The sequence below is a fragment of the Ceratotherium simum genome, chromosome 23, assembly GCF_057802395.1.
Source record: "Ceratotherium simum simum isolate JZ-2026a chromosome 23, ASM5780239v1, whole genome shotgun sequence".
NCBI lineage: Eukaryota > Metazoa > Chordata > Mammalia > Perissodactyla > Rhinocerotidae > Ceratotherium > Ceratotherium simum.
The window spans coordinates 35,399,577-35,425,835 of record NC_141922.1 but is presented as its reverse complement, the minus strand read 5'-3'; the positions used below and the strand labels follow the sequence as shown (position 1 = coordinate 35,425,835).

At 32.0% G+C, this 26,259-nt stretch overlaps 1 protein-coding gene across 8 annotated transcripts in view; it reads left to right on the top strand.

The window, feature by feature from the left end:
* Positions 1-26,259, top strand: part of RIMS2 (regulating synaptic membrane exocytosis 2) — a 617,446-nt gene that overhangs the window by 401,326 nt on the left and 189,861 nt on the right. For 4 of the 8 annotated variants that reach the window (XM_087447558.1, XM_014788104.2, XM_087447555.1 and 1 more), the window contains 3 exons: positions 5,168-5,347; positions 6,257-6,366; positions 7,178-7,210. In XM_087447558.1, coding sequence (XP_087303684.1) covers positions 5,168-5,347; positions 6,257-6,366; positions 7,178-7,210 — 323 coding nt within the window. The remainder of the gene's footprint in view (positions 1-5,167; positions 5,348-6,256; positions 6,367-7,177; positions 7,211-26,259) is intronic. The other 4 variants (XM_087447556.1, XM_087447561.1, XM_087447557.1 and 1 more) reach the window with 1 other exon arrangement.

Genomic DNA, 26,259 nt, shown 5'->3' with positions numbered 1-26,259 from the left:
TAATGACTGTTAGACGTCACATCATCAGTAGTGACTGAGGCAGATAGTATTTATGCCTGAAAATGTGCACACCTCTTGTTCTGTTAGACTATGTATGTTTTGGGAGGATTAATCAGTCCCCTGTCTGCCACCTCTGACTATGTGATTTGGACTGACCTTATGAAGTGACAGCTAAGGGCGGCAGGCAGCAGTGTATATGAGGAATTTGCACTATACTCATACCACTATACGTGTAAAGCTAGCAAAGCAAAAGGAAGGCTAATGAATTGTTCAAAGTTGATCAGTGAAACTGTTGAACACACCACTGAGACATTATAGTGTGAGCACCATGCCTCATCGCATTTACTCATGTAGTGTAATAACAATACATAAATCGAATGTTTAGAGATACATCTTTAAAATGTTTGTTTTTTTATGAAATCTTTGAGGACCTGGGAAGGGAAAATATAGGGCCAATACCTTGGTGGAATAACTTGAATTTCTTGCAAGTGACAAAACTTTGCTAAACTTTAATATCCACTGAAAATGGAAACTATTTAATTAGTAAAATAATTTTATAGATGGAAGGTGGTAATTATATTATCTCTCAGGATTTTGTAAATATATATTTTAAAGATGTATTAATTTGCTACACGTTAATTGTTGCTGGGTACGTAATCCTGCCTGTTTTTGATTTTGTTTCTGTTACGTTTTGAGGTAAAAATTAAATAACAATGAAAATTATAAATATTTAATAAAATACTCAACATATCCTCAAATCATTTGCCTCTTATATGTTTCTATGTGTGCATATTTAATAATATATCTTTATTGTTCAGTATTGTATTCGTCTCTAATATTCTTGAGGAAATTGGGATATTTAATCTTTTCTTCTTTCTGTTTCCAGTAATGACAAAAAAAATACTTTTCTAGACATGAGAACACTTTACTTCACTTTTTTATGATAAAATAGGCTTATAGGCAGTAGTAATATGTTTTTCTACATTCAGGGTGTCTTGCTTTCTCTCATCAATATATGTATTATTACCATTTTCACATTTTAGATTGTTATTAACTTGGCTGACCTTAGATATTGCTGTTATTTTTGAATGAGCTCATTTACTTTTAACTAACATACCAAATTTATGTTTAACTGAACAGAAATGTTCTGTATAGAAATGCTATCATGCCCAAAGATAAATTTATCTTTCTCCAAAATAATAAAATATTTCTGTTTGTACACAATACTTATTTACCATGATTTCCATGGTGAGTATTTTGTGTCTTGCAATTCTCTTAACTTTGGAAGCAATGAAAAATAATATAAACTAGAGTTTTTAAAAAGTTAAACTTGTGCCTTGCACATTATGATAAACATGAAAATTATAGAATTGAGTTATATAATTACTTTAAATTATTTGTTTTAGTATACAAATATGTATATATGTTATAAATTAACCTGAAATGTCTCATTTTTAAATTTATCATGTATTTATTTCTTCAATTATGCAGCTAATGCTCAGAAAATCTCTAGGCATTCAAGTTATTTTATCAAAAATATAATGCTTCTGCTGTTAATCAGCTTACTATAGTACACAGTATTGGTACAGGGAAGGCATTTCTTGCCCAAAACCAGAGATTGTACTTGTCCTTCAGAGATACATCCAAAAGATTTTTTTAAGATTTCAGCTTTATAAAGAAATAATTTCTTTATAAAAAGAAAGAATAATTCTTAAATAGCTTTAATTTTTATAAGTTCATTTTTCAAGAAAACCTATTACATTTACTTACGATATCTTTACAATATAAACATGAAATAAGTCTGTCTGCTTTAACATGGACTATAAGGTTTGTCATTCTAGGACAATTTTTTGAATATTAGCTTGAAACTTTACATCGTGCTGGTTGTTTTTTATTTTTTTTTAGTATTCTTAGTATTTTTCTATCATATCTAGAGAGATGCTCTACATTGATCTTATGTTGCTCTGGAGTTCTGTCATTGTGATGGCTTAATATAAGTGGTTATAGAAAAGAAAGCCCACTGGCCTATTCTCTATTATACTGCATAACTCCCTCGTACTTTGACTATAGGGGAAGTAGGTAGCAAAGGTGATGAAATAAGTAGGAAGTTGTGCCAGATACTTGGAAATTTAAAAAATCTTTTAAGAGCAACTATAGCCCCTCCACAAGCAGAAGGGCTGTTAAACTGTATTTCCGCAAATGCTTGCTGTTTAAATAGAAGCCATTAAATCATGCAGAACAGTAATCTGTATCTATCCCGGTAAATGACACATACAAAAACTGAACTATTTTAAACACATATTAGAAAATATAAACAATTTATTAAAAAAATAGAACAATGACAGATATTAAATCACTTTAAAAGATAACCAAGTTATTTGCCTAAGAAAGCATTAAATTTACAGGTGAGTGGTTCCTAGCTTTTTATATGGATTGCCCTTTGGCAGTCTTGTAAAACCTATGGCCACTTTTTTAAAAATAGTGTTTTAAAATGCATGAAGAAAAATAAAGTAAATAAGTAGAGTTATAAAGTAAACTGCTTATGTTGAAATACAGACCTGAAGTTAAGAACCCCGGGTAGGCACTAAAATATTTTATGCCTTGCAAATGATTATCTGTTATTTCCCAGGTCTCAGTTGCTACTAATCAAAATTAATTATTTATAAGTTCACATCTTAAACTCAAAATACCCTAAGAATTTAGGTGGAAGTTGTCAAGTTTTGTATTTCAATCCCTTAAACAGCCTGCTGTGAGATTGGGTATTATATATGAGACTTAGGCATTGCTGCTTTCAATTTTCTCATCAGTAATCTTAGTTCTTACCTATTAAAACCTATTCTTATCTGATTGTGGGAGCAAGAGCCTAGCTTGACCTTCTATTGTGTTATCCAAATTTAAAATATGGTAGCTTCCCATTCCCCTTAACCATGGTGGCACATTTCAGCAAATTTCTACCTTCTACTGTAGTTCTTCTCGTGTTTAATTTATTAACTGATTTTCATTTCGCACTATGGAAATCATATAATTCATATTATTTGTGAATATGGAGAAAAAATATAAATAAAATTTAAAACCTTGACTACAGTCTTTAAACAACTTTTTCACTAAAGAAATATTTTTTAAGGGATATTTCCTAAGGAGTAACCTTGTTTGCTTTATAAATAATAGCATTCTTTTAGGGACCTAGAACATAGCACAGTTGAAATAATTCTCTAGATTTCATTCACAATTATATTTTTCAATTATTAAAAATATAGTGTCCAAGAAGTGAAAGTGTATACCCTAACATTTCATTTTCTACTTGGAAAAGTTGCTTAATGGAATAAGAATAAATCAATTTTTGCATAAATACATGAAATATTAGCCTAATTTTCTGTTGGATAGTCATAAATATTCCACAAAGTTTTGTTACCACATGTTACATAATGAGATATGTTTATTATTAGCTTAAGACAATAGGAAATCTGCAAATATTGTAAAGATTGGTACTCTCCAAAAATAGATTTTAAGGAATCTAAGATATATATCTCCAAAAATAGATTTTAAGGAATCTAAGATATATATATCCCTTTGATTCTGGTTATCTATTGTGATGAAGATATTCAAAGATATGTACACCAAAAACATTTAACAAAGTATTGGGCATATTTATTTCTAAAGAGAAGTGTTCTCTCTAAAATAGCTTTTCAGGAACAAAAATAGAATTATGATTTTTTACACTATCAGGTTGCCTTTTTCATTTCTCTCTTTGACAAATAATTGAATATTGTATGTGTATTTACATTTAATGTCAGCTTTTTTGACATATTCTAGATACACTTATACAAAAATTATAAACTTATCTTAGGAATTCAACCATATTATGGTACATGGACTTAAAAATATTTTAAAATTATTTCACTTATATGTTACCCTATGAATTGAAAGTGTAAGATAATCACAAGACATGTTGTAGAATAAACCCAGTATTCACTTCCTAAAGTTGTCTAATCTAATGTCTACTGGTCCAAAATTGTATGGCATATAATCAATTACATTTGAGAAATTGTGTCCTTTCTTTTCTTATTTTTCTTTAATTGCTTGTATTTTTCATTATCAAAAATAAGATTGAGAGAATTTATAGGTAAAGTGGAAGTCCTTGATACATTAGTCTTGAGGGAGACTAATGCTTGCTTTACTATCTATAATAATAGAAGCATTTCCATTTTGGTTACAACTAGGTGGCGAGGTAATAGTTTAATTTGACACATACTTTGGAGTATGCCTTACTTTGGAGTTCTAGAGCCAAAGCTAGTGTTTTTAAAGTTGTCTCACAGATAGTGGGGCTGGTGTTAGAAAACATTTTTTGATCACATGTTAGGTGTAAAATTATTATGCTAGACTCCTGAGATGCAAAAATCAATAATAATAGGTTATTTAAATTTAAGTATACTTGTTTCAACAAGGATTAGGTTTTGATATTGGATTTATATGTGGTCAAAGAAATCACATTGTTTCAGAACCATTATTATTAAAATCAGTTAATACCTACTCTGAATTGTATTGGTGGGCATTGCTAAAGTGCTCTGAGATAGATGGCATAGATTGGCTGATTAAACAGTTTTCTGTACAGTGGTTTTTCTTGTGGACCATGTTTAAATATGGCTACAGACTGCAAAGTTGCACTGTTTTCTTATAATACTTTGATTCTTCTGTTTGAATGTGCAGGTGCATCAGTACACTAAGATTGTGCTGAAAGCCTTTTTATATCTTAGTTGGTATGCTAGTAAGCCTTAGGGGCTTGAGAATTAGTGCTTATGTGCTTTTCTTCACTCTTTTGAAAATGTTAAGAAAAATCATTGAATTCTTTTAAAATAGAGTACTTCACATATTTCACATGTTCCATTTAGAGGATTTATTTTGGAAAGGAGATAGTTTTGTTTGTCATTGATTATAACTGAGCAACTCCTGTTATCTTGACTGGGAATTGCTATTAAAGGCAGATTCGGGGTCCTTAGAAATTCTTAAGAAGTTTAGTGAGAATTTGCTCAAAATATGTTGGGGAAGAGAAATTTTTTTACTTACGCAATAATTTTAAACAATTTTTCAAAATCAGTTTGATGCATCATAACCAAGTAGCAGAAGGGCACTAAAGATCAACTGAGCTGCTTTTTGACTAACGTTTCAGGGATTGTGAAGCAGCAGATAGACAGCCATATCACAGATCCAGATCAACAGAACAACGGCCTCTCCCAGAGCGGACCACCACCCGCTCCAGATCCACTGAACGTCCTGATACAAACCTCATGAGGTCGATGCCTTCATTAATGACTGGAAGATCTGCCCCTCCTTCACCTGCCTTATCGAGGTGAAAGATACATCAATCAGACTAACTTCCCCTTTGCCCCACCAGCACACCATTTTATTTTTCCAGCTACTAAATGGTCTCTTCTATCATCCTTGGCTGATCACTAATAACAATCAATACTAACCTTTTCAGTGTAAGCACACTATTTATATTCAGCGGATATAATAGTGTGTGGCTACCATTGTAATTTGTTTATTAACTGTCCTGATTGCATTTGTTTTGTGATTTCTCATTTATCAGGAGTCCTGGGTCAATCCCCACATAATGCACCTCATAACTATCATGTTCTTCTCCTACAGAATGAGAAATTGTTTGTTGTCCATTAGACATCCCTTTTGGAATAATCATCCTAATGACAATAAATAAAACTAGATTTTTAGTTTCTTTCTATCAATACTAATATCATGTATTAACCAGTATCTTCTTTAGCTGAATTTTGAATTGTTCAGGGGTTTATTTATAGTTTCATGAGATATTTTCTAACAAAGGGATATCTACTATAAGCCTGAGTAAAAATCTCTTTGGATCAAGGGAGGGAGGTTAGTGTTAAGAATTTGGAATCTGGTAGAAAGAAATGTAAAGCATAATCTTTTATTTTTTGAGCTGCAGAATTCTCCTCTTGCTTTCATATGGATAGCATACTAATTTACATTAATAATTCCATGGATTTTACTGTAGGATTTTGTGTGCATGTATCTGTGTATGTATGCATATTACACAAAAATATGAACATCTTTTGCTATTCAAATAATCATTCAAATATCCATATTTTGTCCTACTTTCCTAACCTTTTAACCAGCAGCTAAACTTCTCTTAAAATTGAACTTATACAGCTATCATATGAACCAAATGTATTGAAAGCATTTAACTCATTCTATTGAAAATGAATATTAATGGTCTATCTCGTAGATCTCATCCTCGTACTGGGTCTGTCCAAACCAGTCCATTAAGTACTCCAGTGGCAGGACGAAGGGGCCGACAACTTCCACAACTTCCACCAAAGGGGACACTGGAGAGAAGTAAGTTTTATTTCTAATTATGTCATATAGGAAATACACATGGAAACTAAGGTGAAGCTAGATTTTTTTTTACTACCTTAGTGTTAGTTTTCTTCTTTTGTTAATTGAATCCCTTAGCTGCATTTGCTAGTAGTTATATTTACAAATGTATTTATAAAAATTATATACTTTGTATTTAAAGTTAGTAATATTTGAAGATAAAATAACCTACCATTATTGCTCTTGCACATTTTTCAAATTTGAATAAATGCATTTTAAAAAGTAAACTTAATCCTATTAAATAAGCAGTTGGATGATATTTCTTTGCTACAACTAAGTTTATGTAATTGTTGATAGTTACGTAAAGTTTATTAGTAACTAGCCAAATCAATTTTCACACACTGCAAAGGACTGGTTAGCTGATGCACAACAATGGTGATCCTTCTCAAAACTGGAGTACCAGAAAAAGGTAATCATAAATATACAAAGAAAGATGCATGTTGTACTGATATTTTTAATACTTTCAAATTTTTATATAAGAAGCACTATTTGCTTACACATAGATGAACACACTCCCCAAACATCTGTAAATTCTTGGATAAAGGACCTGTGAAAGCATGGATGATAGACTATAATAATTTTTAGCCTCATTTTTCAAATGATCCCTTTATTTGATGACTGGAAATGCTTTGCCAAAAAAATATATATATTTAAATAATCATTTAACTCTTCTTTAATAGATGATACGTTCTGTGCCTTTGGAAATTTCTGTTGTTTTTAACCCCTGTGCTTTGGTTCCCTTTTTTGTTTGTTTTTATTTTGTTTTTCCTAGACAATGGAGTCAAGGAGATAGAACCTTATGAAGGTCTGTACATAAAGGAGGGTTTGTTTTGTGCTGACAGCCTTTTTGGGGGGCTATGTAAGCAAAAATAAACCCAACTGCAATTGATGTCCCTCCATTGTATAGACTTTTATATACAGTAAAATTATTTTGTTTTATGATTTCTAATAAAGTATTTGACTTTTGTTTTACTTGCAAATTATGCCAAGGAGTTAAATTTCTTTTATTTAGTCAGGTAAGAATGCAGAGTTTCTTGTTTTAAATGACAAAATAAAATTTCCTCTTTTTAAAAAATTTAATTTACATTTTAAGTGGAATTCTATGTTTTGTGCAAGACTTTAACCAAAGATATCAATTGCAGTCTGTGTTTATGTCGTTGAGGATGTATACTTAGTTTAGTTGTATTTATCATCATATATTTCATTTTGTATTTATGATGATCTTTTAATGATTAAATTTGGCTTTCTAGAAAAGAAAGTTTTTTAATTAGATGGTGATTATGGTTTGTATTTCCCACATCATTTTTCATGTTGTAGCAACACTGCTTATAGTATAGGAAAGTTAAATATGTAGTTTTATGACACAAGAAAAAATATTGAGTCGTGATATATGGAGTGTCATACCTTTTACAGGACAATAAAAATACCTCTGCTAATTTTAGAATTCTGAAATTGACTTTGTAACTTTAAAGGATCGTTAACTGTCTTTTTTATTTACTGATAAATCTCCAGCATATAGAATAATGCCTGGCACATTATGGGCCCTCAATAAATATTTGTTGAATGAATGCATGAAATATTTATTTAAAAACTGAAAGGCTACTTCAAATAGTGTATAAAGTACCACTAAGATAATCTTATCTTTCTATATATGTTTATATTGATTTTCATATTTCTATAACCTATTTGTAAGAAATTTCTAAGTGCATTGCATTTGGGCAGCAGTACTTTCATTGCCTTATATAACTAGGAACAAGTTGTGTTTGTGTTGGTTGTAGTTGAATGATTATTAACTTCTATTTTGTGGTCCTTTCTATTTACTATGTACTGTGATTTTAAGCAACTTAGTGCTCTTGTGACTAATGGTCTGTTATGCTGCCTGATATAAAGATTTCCCAGCATTTCTATAGTTCTCAATTATTTGCATAAGAATGAGGATATATAATTTTAAAAGTACTTTCGTAAGGAAAGTTCTGTAGTCCATATGGAATTTTTTGTCTCTCCAAGACTTTTTGTTGTTTTTGTTGTTGTTGTGAGGAAGATGGGCCCTGAGCTAACATCTGCCAATCCTCCTCTTTTTGCTGAGGAAGACTGGCCCTGGGCTAACATGCATGCCCATCTTCCTCCACTTTATATGGGACGCCGCCACAACATGGCTTGACAAGCAGTGCGTCGGTGCGCGCCGGGGATCCAAACCGGCAAACCCCAGGCCCCTGCAGCGGGAGCGCGTGCACTTAACCTCTTGCGCCACCAGGCCAGCCCCATCCAAGATTTTTAAACATAGAATTTTGACATCATTTGTTGGCATGAGAAGTCAGAAACATAGTTTATGTCACAATTTTTTAAAAATTCAATTTTAATATCTTTTATAGCAATAGTCTATTGGGACATGAGTACCTCCATTCTTTATAATAATAAATATACCAGAAAACTGACATAGAGCTGTTACTGAAAGTCAGGATTGAGGAAATTTTTAATGAGCTTGTCAAGAAACATTCTTTTTACTATCTGTTTTTTACCCTGTAGAGTCTATTAAAACCACAGTTTTCCTTTAGTGTCCCCAATTGTGACTTTTCCATTTTTATAAATGAAAGAGAGGAGAGCCAAAACCTCCCTTATCCTTTCCAGTATGAAGTAAAAGGGTTTTTTGGTTTTTGTTGGTTTTGTTTTGCTTAAAAGTATGGATGATTTTAACAGTGTTTTCATAAATGTTGATATGAAGACTTCAGTAGATACGTAATTGTGTAATTCTCTTTAGATTTAAAGGAGATTTATAATATCTCTTTTAGAAATCTTCAACTTCTAACTGAAATTAAAAGTACATAACCCAAAATTGATGGTCTAAATCAAATTATGTTTGGATTATCTCCTAAAAATTTGTCAGAAGCAATAATTTAATGGCATTATTTTAGAATCAAAGTAATAATGTGTTTATTTTCTAATCCTGTTCAACAGCTAAAAAATGAGCAAGTCCTAATTTAATTCCTTTTGATTTTGGTGATGTTGTATTTTAGTCTGTTAATTAAATGAAACCTTATATATGTTGGTCTTGATAGCAGTACAGTATTAGCCATCTTCTCTCTGTCTGAGAACCAGAGACAATAGGAGCAATGTAAGGAAAGTGCAATGTACTGAACAACTGTGAGGCATGATTATTATTGTTTTATTTTCCCCTAATTTTGATGTACTGGACTTTTTAAAAATAAAAGAGTTTATAACATTATTTTTTGTTTCTCTAGGAGAAAAGTTATATAACATTATTTTTCTAAGAATATACCAAGTTTGTAGACAAAGTATTTTGCCTGCTTTACACAGTTATCACATATTGCAATATTTTGGGGGGCTACAATTTCTTTTACAAATTGAAGCCATCATAAAAGGAAAAGATGTGATAATTTATTAATAGTATACTCATTTGCTTCCATAACATGTCAGAAACTCATGAAAAATAATCTATTAGTCTCCTTATAATCACTCATTATATCATGACTAACTTGAAATTTTTTGTTTTGTTTCACTTAAGAGTAACAACTATGTACATCTGGTCTTATCTTTTTCCTTACTTTTACTTTGAAAATACAGAAGTCGATGAAGGAACTGGGCACGTGGAAGAGCAGGGGGCAGAAAAGCGGGGTGAAAAGGTCGAGGCGGGTGTGTGTCTAAAATCATCATGGAATGTTGTAGATGCATGACTTTTCAGTTTCACACAAGACTTGAGACTCCAAATTGATAAACGCACAATGAAGAGCAGATTGTTTTTCAGTACTAATTTTAAAATAAATTACCTAATTTTATTAATAGAGAGATATTACATAAGCTGTCTAGGTAACTTATCAGAATATTTAATTCACCTATTTGAAATTTTCCTTAATGTTTAAATCAAACTAGAATTATAGACAATGCCTCTGACCAAGATTTGTACTTATCTTTAGCCAGCTTTACATTGTTCATTTATTTATTGAAAAATGTTTATTGAGTACCTACTAGAACGCTATATTTTACCATGTGTTACCTGAATAACAGTATGTTGAAGTCCTAGCCTCTTCTCTCAATAATTTTGATTTTGTAGAGGCAAATTACAAGTAAATATAGAGCTGAATATAAATCCCCAAATTTTAATTCTTTAGACTTTCAGAGACTATCATCATTTTATCCATAAAATTATTTTCCTAAAATAAGAATAATTAACTATCGGTTCCTCTTCTTCATCCCAGCTCAATATTTCTCTAGTATTTATTATTTCTCCCCAAAGAGACCTCCCTCTAAATGGTATGGAGATCCTTCGTTGTAATGTTTTTTATGTCCCTATTATGTTTATGTATCATGATTTTTGCTACTTTCTGTGTCAGAATATTTATGAAAGGATTTTAAAACTTAAAATATTATGTAATCAGTAAATATATTCATACACTTCTTTTATCAGATTTTCTCTTGAAACTCAGAATTGAATCTTAATTTATCATAGCTGTCAGTTTTTAAAAAATTTAAATTTCTTTGAACAATGCAGAATAACTTTAGATCTAATTTTATCATGTTTAACTCATCATCATTTTTTATGCATGAATAGTAGAGTGTACTTTATGTGCCTTTTGTTCTCTCCTTTACCATTGTATGAAAGCATGCCATTATGTATATTGTGCATGAGATGTATTCTCATGGCTACATTCTCTCAGTGGTGTTTGTACTTTAAGATAGAAGACTCTTAAGCTGCAGTTGCTAATTTTCAGTAACTATTTCTAATGTCATAAAGATGAGAAAAATCATCAGAGTGCATCTAATAATGAAAGTGAAGACCAGTTTAGATGCATATTTATAGAAATATATAACTATCTCTGTTCTGAATATCTAGTATACTAAATACTAGAATGTCGCACATTTTCCATTTTCCTGAAATGCGATAAGAATAACATTTTCATGAAATACTGTAAGAATGAATTTCATTTTGATTTAGCTGTACAGTTAATGTTTTCCTATTTGCCCATTCCTATATATTGTCATTCTAGTCCATACGAGTACTTAACGGCTTTCACACTGTTCGTGAATTGGCTTCCACAGTAGTCATTTTTTAGGATATCGTTAGCTTGGGGACTTCAGCAGTAGTCAATATCAATTTTATTTATTTTTAACTTCATTAAGACAAAGAAGGCCATTAATTGAACCAGTTTGTCGCCTACGGTTTATTCTCAAAATTCACCTAATGAGTGAATTACAACAATTCTTAAATTAGCATAAAACCATAAATACAATCTTTCTAACTTATTATAAAATGACTCATTTTATATCCATTATTCCTCATTTTATTTTTGTTTTTATTACTTTTCTTATAGGATAGGAAGGATATACTTTACTCTTGTGTTCATTAATGTGAAGTGTCATGTTTAGTGCATGGATTTGTTTCCCGTGTGTGATGTCATCTTTTGTGGTGTGCTTGGTTTTTATTTGGGTTGTTAATGACCTTAGTTATTAATCACTATTGTCTGTTTTCACTGTTACAAAGACAATGAGGGAGAAACACCAAGCCCACCTAATAATGGGAAAAAAGGCAAGTTTAATATGAAGTTAATAGTGCCTTTCTATATATTAGACATTCAGTATTGACATTTGTGACGTGTGTGAATATGCTTTCTTAAATTAAATAAGCATAAATATAAATATTAGTCCCAATTTAAGTTATCCAATATTTAAAGCATCTTCTCTTTTTAAAATATATTTCTGAATATGAAATTTGTCTTTAAAATACTTACCTTATTGTTGGATCCTGGTACAATTCTATTCGATTGAAATGCATGGCATTAAAATCAGAAGTTTTGCTTTTTGGTCATGTTAAGGAGTAAGATTCTGAGGAAAATAGTGATGGTCATGTTATCATGCATTTAGAAAAAGGTCATGTTATCATGCATTTAGAAAAACACAACATAGATATTTTTCAATCCAGAAATTGTTTTAAAATTGAACTATTTAAAAATATTTTAAAGCAAAATTTTAAAGTAGAAAATGAACTGAATTATGAGTTCAACAATATTAAACGAACATTTATAATATTTGTAGATTTTTCATGCTTCTATACACGTGAATTAATATATTACCTAGGCTAGTAAAAAAAGATGATTGATTTTAATACTTAGATTTAGTTTTTCTATAATAATTGGTGACTTAATTCTGAAACCCACCACAACTATGTTCTGTCAAAAACAGTAGGATTGTATATATGTTTTGTAGTAATTGATAATCAAATACGTATAGCTACACATGTTGATTTAGAACGTCAGCATTTTAAAATAGTTACATAAAAAAAGTCAACATTCTAAAATTTCTCTATATCGTAACAATTTTGCCTTGTTATTGGGCCAAATTAAGAAATGAATAGTTTTGTGCTTCAGTGATTTAGTTAGACCTAATTAACACTAAAATAATTTTTTTGTTTTGTTTTTATGAAAGATAACTTTATTTTCCAAAACAAACAAGAAAAATAAGCAAGAAGAGTGGTTTTGTTTTACATTATTGCAAATCTTTTTACTATGTGGCCTCACAGAAGACTCCAGAAGACAGCTGGATTTTCATGCCTGCTTTTTCGTTCACCCATTTAAACTGTGCTATTCAGTGTTTTAAGTGTATTCACGGAGCTGAGCGTCCATCACCACAATCAATTTTAGAATATTTTCATCACCCCAAAAGAAGCCTCATACCTGTTAGCAGTCACTCCCCATTCCCTGCTTCCCAGCCCCTGGTGGCCAGCAATCTGCATGTGTCAGTACTTCATTCCTTTTTATGGCTGAATCAGATCCATTGTGTGGATAGGCCACACTTTATCTATTCACCAGTTGAAGGACCTTTGGATTGCTTCTACTTTTTGGCTATTATGAATCATGCTACTGTAAACATTTGTGTACGAGTTTTTGTGTACATAATTGTTTTCACTTTTCTTGTGTATATTCCTAGGAGTGGAATTGCTGAGTCATATCGTAATTATGTTTAATCATTAGCGGAACTGTCAGACTGTTTTCCAAAGTGGCTGCACCATTTTCCATTCCCCCTGGCAGTAAACAAGGGGACCGCTTTCTCCACATCCTCGCCAACACTTATTTTATCAGACATTTTGATCCAGCCATCCTAACACTCCAATAGTTTTATAATTTTTCTTGCTGTGGAGAGTTAATTATTCATTAACACCACTCCAAGGAAAAAATTCTTAAAATATGCTAGGATATTATAAAAAAGTGAAAATAATGTCACAAAATAAATAAAACTGTCAACTATTGTAAAATATGAATAGTCTTCATAAAACAGTAAAAATTTAAATGAGCTCTCAGTCCATATTTACATATTTGTCATTTTTATCTATTTCTTGATCTCCATTATTTTTGCTTAGCTATGAAGGTATATGTTCATATGTACTTAAATATATGTCAGTGATCTGAAAGAGTAAATACATCTTCTTAAATGTTCAGTCAATTATTAGGATGCAACAAGTTTTAAGAACATTTAATGCCATTTTGTATTTAAGTGCATTTAAATGTATCAGGATAGTATCTGCTTCACATGAAGTCACTAAGCTAAAAATTTTAACTGAGAAGTACTCTCAGCAGGCTTTTTTAATTTCCTAATCTCTAGTTGGCCCTGCATACTATTAAATCTTTCACCTCTAGGCTCTTCTGCTTTCTTATTTCCTTTGATCTTGCAAGTAAAGGTTGTACTCACAATGATTATTGGGACCTCACTCACACTCATTATTAGTTTATTTTTTATCGTTTATATAAAAATCCTTTCCACTGCAAAACATCACTATTGTAATGTAGACCAATCCTGCATATGATATAGTTGGACCTAGAAAGAAGTTAATGTATAAAAATTTGAAAGATGAGAACTCTGTATATTTTACATATGCTAACTCTTGTTTTCATTTAGTTTAACTTTTGGTGGTCTACCTGTAATTATGGTCTAGGTATCTAATATTTCCTTTTGCTGTTTTCTTTTGGGAGAGACAAAAGAATATGTATACTCTTATATATTCAGAATGAATAAAAAAGGTAACTATGAATTCCAACTGTAACCATGTGTTGGAAATGCCCAAGGATTGAGTTGAGTAGTGGATTTATCCACATCTTCTCTGCTGATTTAAAATGCAAAGGGAGGAAATAACGAAGATAGCTTTGTTCTACATCTTGCTATGGAGTGCCCACGTATCATTTTGGAAAAGACATAGTGTACATTGCCCTTCAATTAGTGAGCTATGTGATCCGTCAGCCAGAGCTTCTCTGTTAACCCTGTATTAAGGTCAAATTCTTTAGTACATGGAATTGGTTCTGAGTTCTCAAATGACTGTTTACCTAAGCCAATCCCTTTTAATACATTGGTTCTTCATACCTCTAATGAGTTAAAATGAGACTGTGCTTTTTCCATAGCATAGCACTATAAATTAAAACTCAAAGAACAGCATAATTGGTAAGTTCTAGCTACTTATATATTTTTTTAATTTATTTATTCATTCTTTCTGTCAGTAATTTTTGAGTACCTACTATGTTCCAGTCTCTGTTCTGGGTGCTGGAGATATACTAGTATACATGTCAAACAAGCTTCCTGCCTTCATAATCTTTACGTTTATTGAGGGAAGCAAACCATAAATAAAAGAACATACCATGTAATTTCAGACAAGTACAAAGAAGAAAAATAATCAGGATAATGGGATAGATAGTGTTCAAGAGAGTAGGGTAAATGATTCTTGATAATGTATTCTGAGAAGCAGTCTCACCTGGGTAATATTTGAGCAGAGACCTGAATAAAGTGACAGAATTACCACGTGAAGATCTGGGAAATAAGTGTGTTTCTGACAGAGGGAACAGCAAGTGTGAAGGCTCTGTAATGGGAGCAAGCTTGTATTGTTGAGTGTGACAGAGTGAGCAAGGTGGAGAATGGTTGTAGGTGTAGCCAGAAAGAGAGTGGGGGTGACTCGTATATGACCTATAGATCAATCTTAAGATTTTGTTTTTTACTGAGTGTAATGGGAAGATTTTGATTAAAGTGACACAATACCATTTATTTCTTAATAAGATCAATTTAATTGCTATGTTGAGAATAACCTGAAAGAATTAAGATTGGAAACAGGGAGAACTGTTAGGAGGCTTTTGCAATAACCCTGGAAAGAGGTGATGGTGGCTTAGACCAGAGTGATAGGAGTAGTTGGATTCTGGCTAGGTATTAAAGATAGAGCCAACAGAATTACCTGACAAGGAGAAAGAGAGAGATTCAATGATGACATCCAAGTTTTTGGCCTGAATAACTGGAAAAATATGGAATTTCTAGTAACTGATGTAGGGAAAAGCTTGAGAAGAATAGATTTGTGGGAATATCAGGTGCTCAGTTTTGGATATGATAAGTTAGAGATGCTATTAGACATCTAAGATAAGATGTCAAATAGGCAGTTTGAAATATGATCTGGATTTCAGGTTAGACATTTGGACTGTAGATACAAGTTTGGGAGTCATCCTTATAAAAAGAGAGATTTAAAACCATGAGACTGGTTGAGATCACCAAGAAAACAAGTGTAGAAGCTAGACGACGAGGTCCGAGGACTGTGAGTTGAACTAGTCTAATATTTAGAAGTTGAGGAGATGAAGCAGCAAGAGACTGAGAAAGAGTAGGAGGAGAGATAAGAGGACAACCATGGAATACAGTGTCTTTGAATGCAAGTAAAGCAAGTACTTGAAGCAGGAGAGAATTATCAAGAGTGCGAAATGATCCCTAGTTTTAGCAAGTAGGAAATCATTGTGTTACCCTTCATTAACAGCAGTTTTGATGGAATGATAGGGGGTAAAAGGCCGATTAGAGTGGATTTAAAGAAGGAGAGCAGTGGAGACAGTGAATATAGACACCTTTGAAAGAGTTTGGCTGTAAAGGGAAGAAAAGAAATAAAAATCTCGAGTCGAGAGGAAAGTTGAGGGGAAGAGAATACATGAAGGATGTGTGGGAAACTTTGTGTTCAGTCTTTGTCTTCTAAATCTAAATCTGCCAATTGGCTATGTGGAGCCATCTGGGCCTGAACCATCTGCCTATAGTTTACCAAGATATCTGTTCGTTTTCTGTGGCTTGACTCCTAGATTTAGCATCAAGACTTTTAGATTTGGAAGGAACCTTATAAATCTTTTATTAAAACTGCTTTTCTTTACTGATAATGGAGCAGAATTCTAGAGGATAATTAGCTTTCTTTTTTTCTTTTTTTTTTTTTTTTTGGTGAGGAAGATCAGCCCTGAGCTAATATCCGATGCCAATCCTCCTCTTTTTGTTTGCTAAGGAAGATCGGCCCTGAGCTTACATCCGTGCCCATCTTCCTCTACTTTATATGGGATGCCGTCACAGCATGGCTTGGCAAGCAGTGCGACGGTGCATGCCCTGGATCCGAACCTGTGAACCCCGGGCCGCCGCAGTGGAGTGCGTGCACTTAACTGCTTGCACCACTGGGCAGCCCCCGATAATTAGCTTTCGTCAGTCCACATAGTAGCAGATCTCTAGTCTGACTTCCACTCTCGTGCATTTGTATACTACACCTCTTCAGGTGAATGACACTCTCCTTGCATGGGTTTCAACCATTTGTTTTATTTTAGACGTTAGCTGACTGTTTCATTCAATTCAACCAATATCTGCTATTTTCAGTGTGTTGTACTGGGTGGTCACTGAGGATGCAACGATGAGTAAGATATATTCCTCGCTTTGAGGGAGCTCCTAAGAAAAAAATAATAATATAATGATAATAACAAATAAAACATAGCTGGTAAGTTATTTTATATCATGTCACTACATAAAAGGTCTTAGGATTGTTATACATATAAAGAAGAGCTAAGTTTTGAGGGGTTCTGAGTAGATTTTTAACCCTGACTATTTCTCCCACTACTTGCCATAGTATGTCATATTATGATAGTGTCTAATGGCTTAATTAATAATATAAAGCTTTCAGGCTTTCCAGAACACTGGAAAATGTAAATATTCCTGAGGGTACGGTCCTGAGCTATTATCACATACAAATCTTCATAGGAAGCAAGTTAGAGCCTGTGAGTGGAGAAAGTCGGATGTGGGAAGAGAGATGCTGAAAAATGTTGTAGAGCACTTGATAACCTTGGAAGGGTGGTAATGGCGAACTCTGCCTTGAAGTAGCCCCAAGTCTATTCTAAAAAACATTACTTGCTATGTAGATACACTATAAATTTACTTTCTTAAGTAATTTGATATATTTAAATTGCTTAGAACAATACTTGTCACATAATAAGTACCAGGTAAGTGTTGGCTATTATTACTATTATTTCTTAGTGACGTCTTGCTATAATTTTGTTTTTTCAGCACACAATCTGAAAACTTCAGATTTCAAGTAAAATTAAGCCTGATTATGATCATCGCCTTGAACCAATTACTCAGTACATATTGTTTAGTAGTTTTTAGGAAATTAGTAATCTTGATGCTGTTCTTGATCACATAACTTGCATAAGAAACAATACCAAGGGGAAATAAATCAGATTGGATTGCAGCATAAGTTATTGCGTAAGTTGCTAATAATATATTTGTACATGTTTCAGTCCATGTGTAAAAGTCAATATGCAAATATTTAGAATCCATTTCTCTAAGTCAGTGAACTATTTAAACCACTAGGACTTTTCAAGTTTCATAGTGATTAGAGAACTCTATTGGAAGTTCTATCCCAAGCATATGACCTCTGGCAAGGCTTTTAATTTCTCTGGACCTTGGTTTCCTCTTCTGTAAAATAAAGGATCCTATAAGGATTTTTATCAGAAACTGTATATTTTGGAGATGTGGCTGATATAGTTTAAAGTCTCAAATAGTTTTGTTTCCAATTTATTGTTTGTGTTGTTACTGTTGTTTGTTAATTTTGTTTGTTTTTGGAAACTTAACAGATACAACCTCCTAATTGGCTGTTAGTGAGTCATTCACTGTTGTTGAGATTATAGACTAACCCCTACCATACTACCTTAAAAAGTCACATCCCTAAAGGTACATGAGATGGAAGGAAAAATATTTTGTTTCTTTGAGCCTTCTCAATATATAGTTGCTTACTTTATTTATTTCCAATATAGATAACCTTATAGGTAAGAAAGAAATGAAGAAAGGAAGGAAGGAAAGGAGGAGGAAGAGGGGAAAAAAACAAAAACACGTTACAAAGGAACCAAAAATAAAATAATTTTGACAGTCTGTAGGCATTCTAGGAATTGGATAGCATTTAGGGTGACAGAGTGTGGACAGGCTTTGCTTTGTTGCCTCTGTGTATTCTCATGAATGCTTCTAGGGTCCCAGTACTCATGTCTTAGTTTCCAAATTTGATTCATATCTGGATAGGAATGAATTTTATAGTGGCATTGGTGAATATTTCCTAAATATAGCATTCCTTACCAACTTAGATGAATGACTAATTGACCAAAATTAATATGGGGGAAATTCAGGGATACTTTAAAATAGCAAGGAATTTATCATATGTTTTTGAGCAGGGTGAGCATTCAATCACATCTGTATTATAGAGTAGTAACTCGGTGACAATGAGTAAGATGGGCTTGGAAGAGAAAAGACTGAGGGCATAGGACCATTTAGGGTGTTTCAGTCATCCACCATATGATCGCCCTAACCAGAGCAGAGACTGCAACCAAGAGGAATAAATGCATTTAAAGGTTCCCTTTCCATTCAAATCCACAAGTCTAAGTGAATCAGTTGTAGAAATTAAGTACTTGTAAACAAATATTTTCTAATATCTTTTTCTAACCTTTCCTTTCCTTCCTGGAGGCCATTTCTCCTTATTTTACTTTTCTTCCCCTTTTGCTCATTTTATTTCCACTATACTTCCAAAGTCTCAATTTACTAATCACATTTAGGAAAGAACCCCCTTCCACCTCATACCTTTCTGCAAACTTCAGCCATTGTTCAAGCCATATCATTGTTGATTTCCTAAATACTATCCTAAGGCCATCTTCTGTTTGTTGTTGAAAATAACGTAATCTCAGGAAGGTGACATGGTAGCAGAGAAAGAGCACAGATTTGGGAGCCCTGGCTCATGGCCTGCCTTTATTATGTACCAACTGTGTGACTCTAGGCCCTTAACCCAAGTTAGTTCATCTGAGAAGAGGAAATCTTAGCGTATTTCTTTCGTTCCCAATATGCTGCTTTGAGAATCAAATGAAGTAATACATGTGGAATTGTTTGTAAACCAGGATAACTGTTCAGTTCTTATCCTTGTTAGTCAGGTCTGTGTTTTCTTATCTGTAGAAACTACCTGAAAGAAGGTCCTTTCTGTGTTTCGTAGAATCAAATATAAATATTATGCTATAACGTGAAATCACATTGAAACATATAGTGTTATACAAATACAACCTTGCTAATATAGGAATTTGTGCTCTTTCAGTCATAGTGTTGATATAGGATTGGCTACATGGTGCGATGAAGACAGCTGGAATATAGTTCTTTTATAGACGTGTGGATTTCTTATATCTCTTAAAAAACTCACCTCATAGTTAAGTTTTCATGAGTAAAAGCATTCTTCGAATTATCTAATACTTATTAAATCAATCTCTAAGCTTTCACATCTACAAAGTAAATTGACAACTGAATATTTGCTTGATACAATTTTAAAAAATAAAAGTATTGGTGAAAAAAAATTTTTCTCCTTAGAACAAACTTTTTTCTGTGCTTGAATAGATTGCTAGTTTGCATCTGAGCAATTTGACATATGTTCTTTCAAAGTAATAACTGCCAATTATGTATCTTTGATTTTCAGTTTTTACTCTTTCATAGTAGATAGCACAATATCATGGGCTAGCACTTTGTACTTAAATTTCATTTTAAGATCTTTATCATTTAACGTTAAGAAGACTTTTATTTTTAAATTGCCACAATAGTTCTTTAATAGAAAAGACTATCATTAAGGTGTTACATGCTCAGCGATATTTTTGCTGTTTTTGTTTAGTGTAACTAAAACAACTTTCAAACAATTTGAACATTTTCCTGATATAAAACTAGTTTGCTTTTAATTACTTTAAATGTTTCATTTTAATTATATGATCTATAAATTCAAGGAGAGCTAGGTGTGGGTAATTCTTAGCATTGTTTTTTGGGTGATATGTGAATTAATGAGTTGGTAGTCAATTCCATTCTTTTTATGACTTTAATTTTGTTTTAAAATAGACAGAGGTTTCAATATAGAGTTTAATAATAGCCACATTTAGAACTTGTGGAAAATCTTATAAATCTCAGTGTCATCTCTGGTATAGGTAATCTTCCACAAAATCTGACTAATCAGTCATAGGAAACAAGAGCAATTCTGTAATCTTAGAGCTGGAAATAACCTTAGAAATTTTCAGGACCAGCTTTCTCACTTCAAATTTAACAAATTAGAGGCCTAAGGTTATACACCTTAGTTGCCTAAGGTTAGACTTGCCTAAGGTTATACACCTGATAAATGGCAGAAATGTTTTTAAAAGCTACCTTTCCTGGCCCGTTTCAGTAACATATCTATTATCTCTTCTGTCAATCTTTGATAGCTTTGATCTAGGTCCTCTTTCATTGTTGTATTAGCTGATGTTTATAAATTTATGGTTATGGGACGTTTTTCATTACTGGCGTATAATAGATTTTCAACAAATACTTGCTAATTTCACTCTGTCAACACAAGACAAATGACTATAAACAATTTATCTTCAACTAAAATGTTTGTCAACTCAAAGAAAGTGTTTAAAAATTAAACATGTTACGTATTAAGATTTTTTCCTGCACACTTAAGAAGATGCTTTCTGCCAATTTACGGATAGGCTGAACCATTTTCAAAACAACCATTTCTACTTCTACACATTCAATCTTACTTCAAAAGGTAGCGTGTGTTCTGTTTATGGAACATCACAAAATTTATCAAATGGTGAAAGGTGAAACAACTTTTTAGAATGACAAATGTGTAGGATTTTAGAAAATTTGATTTTAGGAACAACTCTGCAATGCTTGTAAAATCTTTCATATTGTTTATTGGTAGATAACCAAAAATGCAGATCATTCAAAATCAAGAAATACTTTATTATTAATGAGCTTATTATATTCCCCAACATGAGGAAATTAGTCTGTTGTTTTTTGTGTTCCTATAGACTAAATTTGACGAAGGAGCGTAATGGTTTCTTTGTTCGTATCAGTAAAGAGGACTTAAATCCTGGAATTTATAAGAAAATTTGTATGTTCTTTAAAAGTTTAAAGATTTCTCTTTCCACTAACAGTTGATTGAAATATAGCATCTTTATCCAGATTGTTTACCATTTGGGAATCCCTATTGCCTCTTTATCAGATTTTTTACCAATTAGAAAATCAGGGGATCAACCACACACCTCAGTGTAACTTTAATACTCTAAAGCAAGGAGTTTGTTTCCTTGCAGTAGCTGATTTATGTTGGACCAGAATAAAATGTTTTATTATTAATAGCATTTATTTCAGGTCTAGGAACTAGAAAACCCTTACACTTAATGCAGTCAATTCTAGCAGTATAAGTAACCAAAAATAGTAGTGTATCCAAAAACACCTATATTTGAAGTTGCAGTATAGTATAGTTTTAGAAACATGTGAATAAAAAGAAAAGCGTGCATATACTTAAGTGTTTATGAATGCTACTATGAGATTAAGATTAAATATTGACCAGTGGATCTTTTGATACATGACCTACAAGGCCCTACATGATCTGTACGCCCCCTACTTCCCAGTCCATAACCTCTTTAACCTCATTTTCTACTACTTTCTCCTCTCTTCACTCTGCTCCAGCCACAGGGACCTCTGTGCTTTTCTAGATCATGTCACACATGCTTCTGCCTCAGGAAATTTGCACGTGCTGTTCTTCTGCCTGTAATGCCCTCTCCCTAAATAACCCTATGGCTAACTGCCTTACTTCCTTAAGTTCTTTACTCACAACTTACCTTCTTAATGAAGGTTGCTATGACTACCCTATTCAGACTTTCCTCACACCCTGGACATTTCATTTACTTTTTACCTGCTTCGTTTTTTCTTCTTAGCACTTATCAATATCTAAGTCACAAAATATTTTACACATTTATCTTGGTTATAATCTGTTTCTCCCGCTAGAATATAAACTTTATGAGAGCATGGATTTTTGTCTATTTTGTTTGCTGTTATATCCCCAGTGCCTAGACATACCTGGATTATAGTAGGTGCTGAAAATATATTTGTTGAATGAATAAATATTATACCACAATACAAATAATTCTAAATAATCTTAGACAAGCCAGGTAACTCATATTCAATGATACTAAACCGTTACCAATTTTAATTGAAATAATATCCTATAGCACATAAATTTTTCTGTCATTTAATGAAAGGACTAGATTAGGTAGTAAAATAAATAACCATTTTTTCTTATTGTATATTAAAATGTCTTTATGGATTTTCTTTTAATATGTATGAAAATCTCTGCCTTTTAATTCTATATAAACATTTCATTTCACCACAATAAAACTATGTTGAGCAAAATGTTTATTTCTGAAATAAATTAATATTATTTAAAATCAACTAAGAAAAAAAACTATTTGTCAATCCGGTTTAATTATCGTTTTCTTCAAAACTTGGCTCCATTTATTTTATTGAAAATAAATTTTGGCATTTACTGGAGATAAATTTTAGTGCTTTGGATTTTGAGATCTATAAAAAAATCAAATGTCCCATTCCTATATTTAAAACATTAACTACATATTACTGAAGTTTATGGAGAATTTAGGGGAAAAAATTTAGATCCTTGAAGTATTTTCAGGTTCTTAGTATGCAAATTATCTAATGTTTCTGACAAGCTCTGATTATTTTTTTTGATTTATACTAGAAGTTACATGGGAAGACCAGCAGAAAAAGGTGAATGGTACAATAAGTGATGCCAAACCATTGCCGAAAAAGAAACACCAATCTGAGCCAGGTTTGTCAGGGTTTGGAAAACCACTGAAAGCATGAGACCCTGAGCATTGCATTTCATGCTTTTTGAATACGTGTGTGCTTGTTGTACCTCATTTTTCTCATTTTGGTGTGAACTTCACAGTGTGTAGAGCCTATTTAGATTAGAGTGGTGAACACTTTATTTCAAGATTTGTTTAGAAAACTAATTCTACATATTCTGGAGAAAAAGAACAATTATTTTGTTATTAAGATTACTTCTTTAGGAAAAAAATGGACTAATTTAAGCACAAATAGTCATTTATATATAACATATAACATTTGGTTCTTTTGACCCAAATTAAAGTACCTTAATGGAGAGATACTTGCTTCCCTAAAAAGTACTACAGAAAGCTCACTATGTTATTTAAAGTTTGTCTTTGTAGACCATTCCTTATTTTTAATTGCAAACACTATTGAGGTATTATACCATATATTGGTAATAATTTATTTACAACTTTTGAAACTAAAAATATTGCCAACAACAACAAAGAATGATAGCATAGTATATGAATTCAATAAAGAGTCTCTTCAAACCATTAATTCTACCAATGAATTGAAATGAAGTGATTTTATTTTCTTCTGTCTTTCTTCTCTTTTTTGGAGAGATATGATTAACTAAGTAGAAGACAAAAACTTAAGCCAGGAGTAAAAGGAAGAGAAGCAAAGTGCAGAGATAATCAATCAACTGAATAATCAGTACTACTTTTAATCAGTAATTAGATGAGAATACATTGAAAATTTCATTCAAAATTTTAGAATGCAGGCCAGCGCCAGTGGCCTGGTGGTTAAGTTTGGCATGTTCCGCTTCATCGGCCTGGGTTCAGTTCCCAGGCACGGATTTATACCACTCATCGGTGCCCATGCTGTGGTGGCGGCCCACGTACAAAATAGAGAAAGATTGGCAACGGATGTTAGCTCAGGGTGAATCTTCCTCAGCAAAAAAAAAACCAACTTTGAATGCAAATGGAGTTTTTGATAATATATCATAAAATGGCTGTGTCTATAGTAACAGTGTTAATGTATTTTTATTTGGTGATTCATTTCATGTTAGAGCTCTAAAATCTATATTTTTAAATATGCCAATGTATAAATTAATTTATTAATAAATATGCATTGCTATCTTGTATGCCGGGCATTGCGGTTGGCACTGAGTTATTGGGGTAGACAAGACAGATGCAGCAATTGCCCTCATCAAGCTTATATTCTGGCAAAACTACATAAATTAAAAATAATTATACTAAAGTTATTACAATTGTGATTAAGTGCTATTAAGGAGAATAGGGTGCTTTGAGATAAAAGTGTTACGTTCTATAAGTCTGGAGGGCAAGGAAAAACGCCATAGTTCAAATGACTTAATCTGTGAATTCTCTTTTAGTAAAACAATTATGTAATGAAAATTTAATAAAATAAACTGGAATTCACATTGGGAATTTAAACATATTCATAAAGTTGTAAGAAAAATATCACATTTTTTTCAGATTTTCAACTAGGAATCAGTTTATTTGGAAAATAATAATTAGCTTAATATATTTAAAGGGATTTAAAAAAATAAAGTATAAAATTAGTTTTATATTATGATATATGTAGCAAAAATTGTTACGGTAAAAATCTCTCCTTGCTATATTGTGTGATGTGGATTATCCTTGGTCATAAACTATTATTTATTTGTTTTGTTTGCCATCATGTCTGATTACATGAATATGTTTGTGGCCATATATATCTATGTAAATAATTTACATTGTCTATTAAAATCATGAAACGATGCAATATTTGTATAAAAAATATTTTAAATTCTCACAAACATAATTTTAAAAGTCTCCTTTAATATTATTAATTTGTGTATTCCATATATAGTATATATAATTTTTATCACTTAAGCCCTCTGAATATAAACTATGCACGCAGTAGAGGAAAATTAATGTAATTAGAATGCATTAATGTCATGGTTTAAAATGTTTATGGATTTTTCTATTTTGGAAATTGTTCATTTTCCTATATACTAAGAAATTCTCGGAAATTCAAACCCTAAATTTCATGAGTAAGTATGCAGTATGCTAAGGCGGTAAATGCTATGTTAAATTTTAGTGTTCCATAAATATTTTTATTTGTTTGTTTCTAAAAGAAAAGTAGGATATGTAGAGGATATTTTTAATTATTGAAACTTTGGAGTGATGTAATAGGAGGAAAATAGTGGGATATCAGGTGGGGCTAATTACTTTTCAATAACATGTTTATGAGCCTGGGCTTTACAGAAGACATGTTTGGAGACATTCTTTATTGTATATTTGAGTACATCTATGATGTTAATAATCTATTAATTGTAATGAGTGCTTAACACAATTTTTATTCACTGAAATCTAAGAGATCATCTTCCATTAATTGTCAAAGATTCTTTATCAGAAGATTATTTCTGTAAACTTGTGGCATTAGAAAAAGCTTGTAAGGACTTGAACCCAAACCTGCGATGCAAAGTTGGCTGCGTATCAGTAGCACATATTGTTACCTTTTTCTATTGCTGTTTTATAAAAGTCTATACAAGAACAATACCTGGGAATTTTGCCATTTTTAGGATGTATAATAACAATAAAAAAATCACTTGGAATTTTTAAATATAAGACTATAGAACTAGAGGACTAAATGACATTATATAGATTAGAAAATGAGTTAAATATTTGGATGAACTTTAAGTATTATGGACTAGTACCTGCTTTTTTTCAAGAAGAATCTTGCCATCTTTGAACTAGCCTGTCCTGAGAGAATTGTCAGCAAAAAGGATGATGTATTTAGAGTATCTCTAACTTAATTGACAGCAGTATAGATGAAGATCCCTGGGAAATATAATAATACTTATCATATTGATATCTTTGATGTAAGCATAAAATATAAGAATCTTACAAATGATTT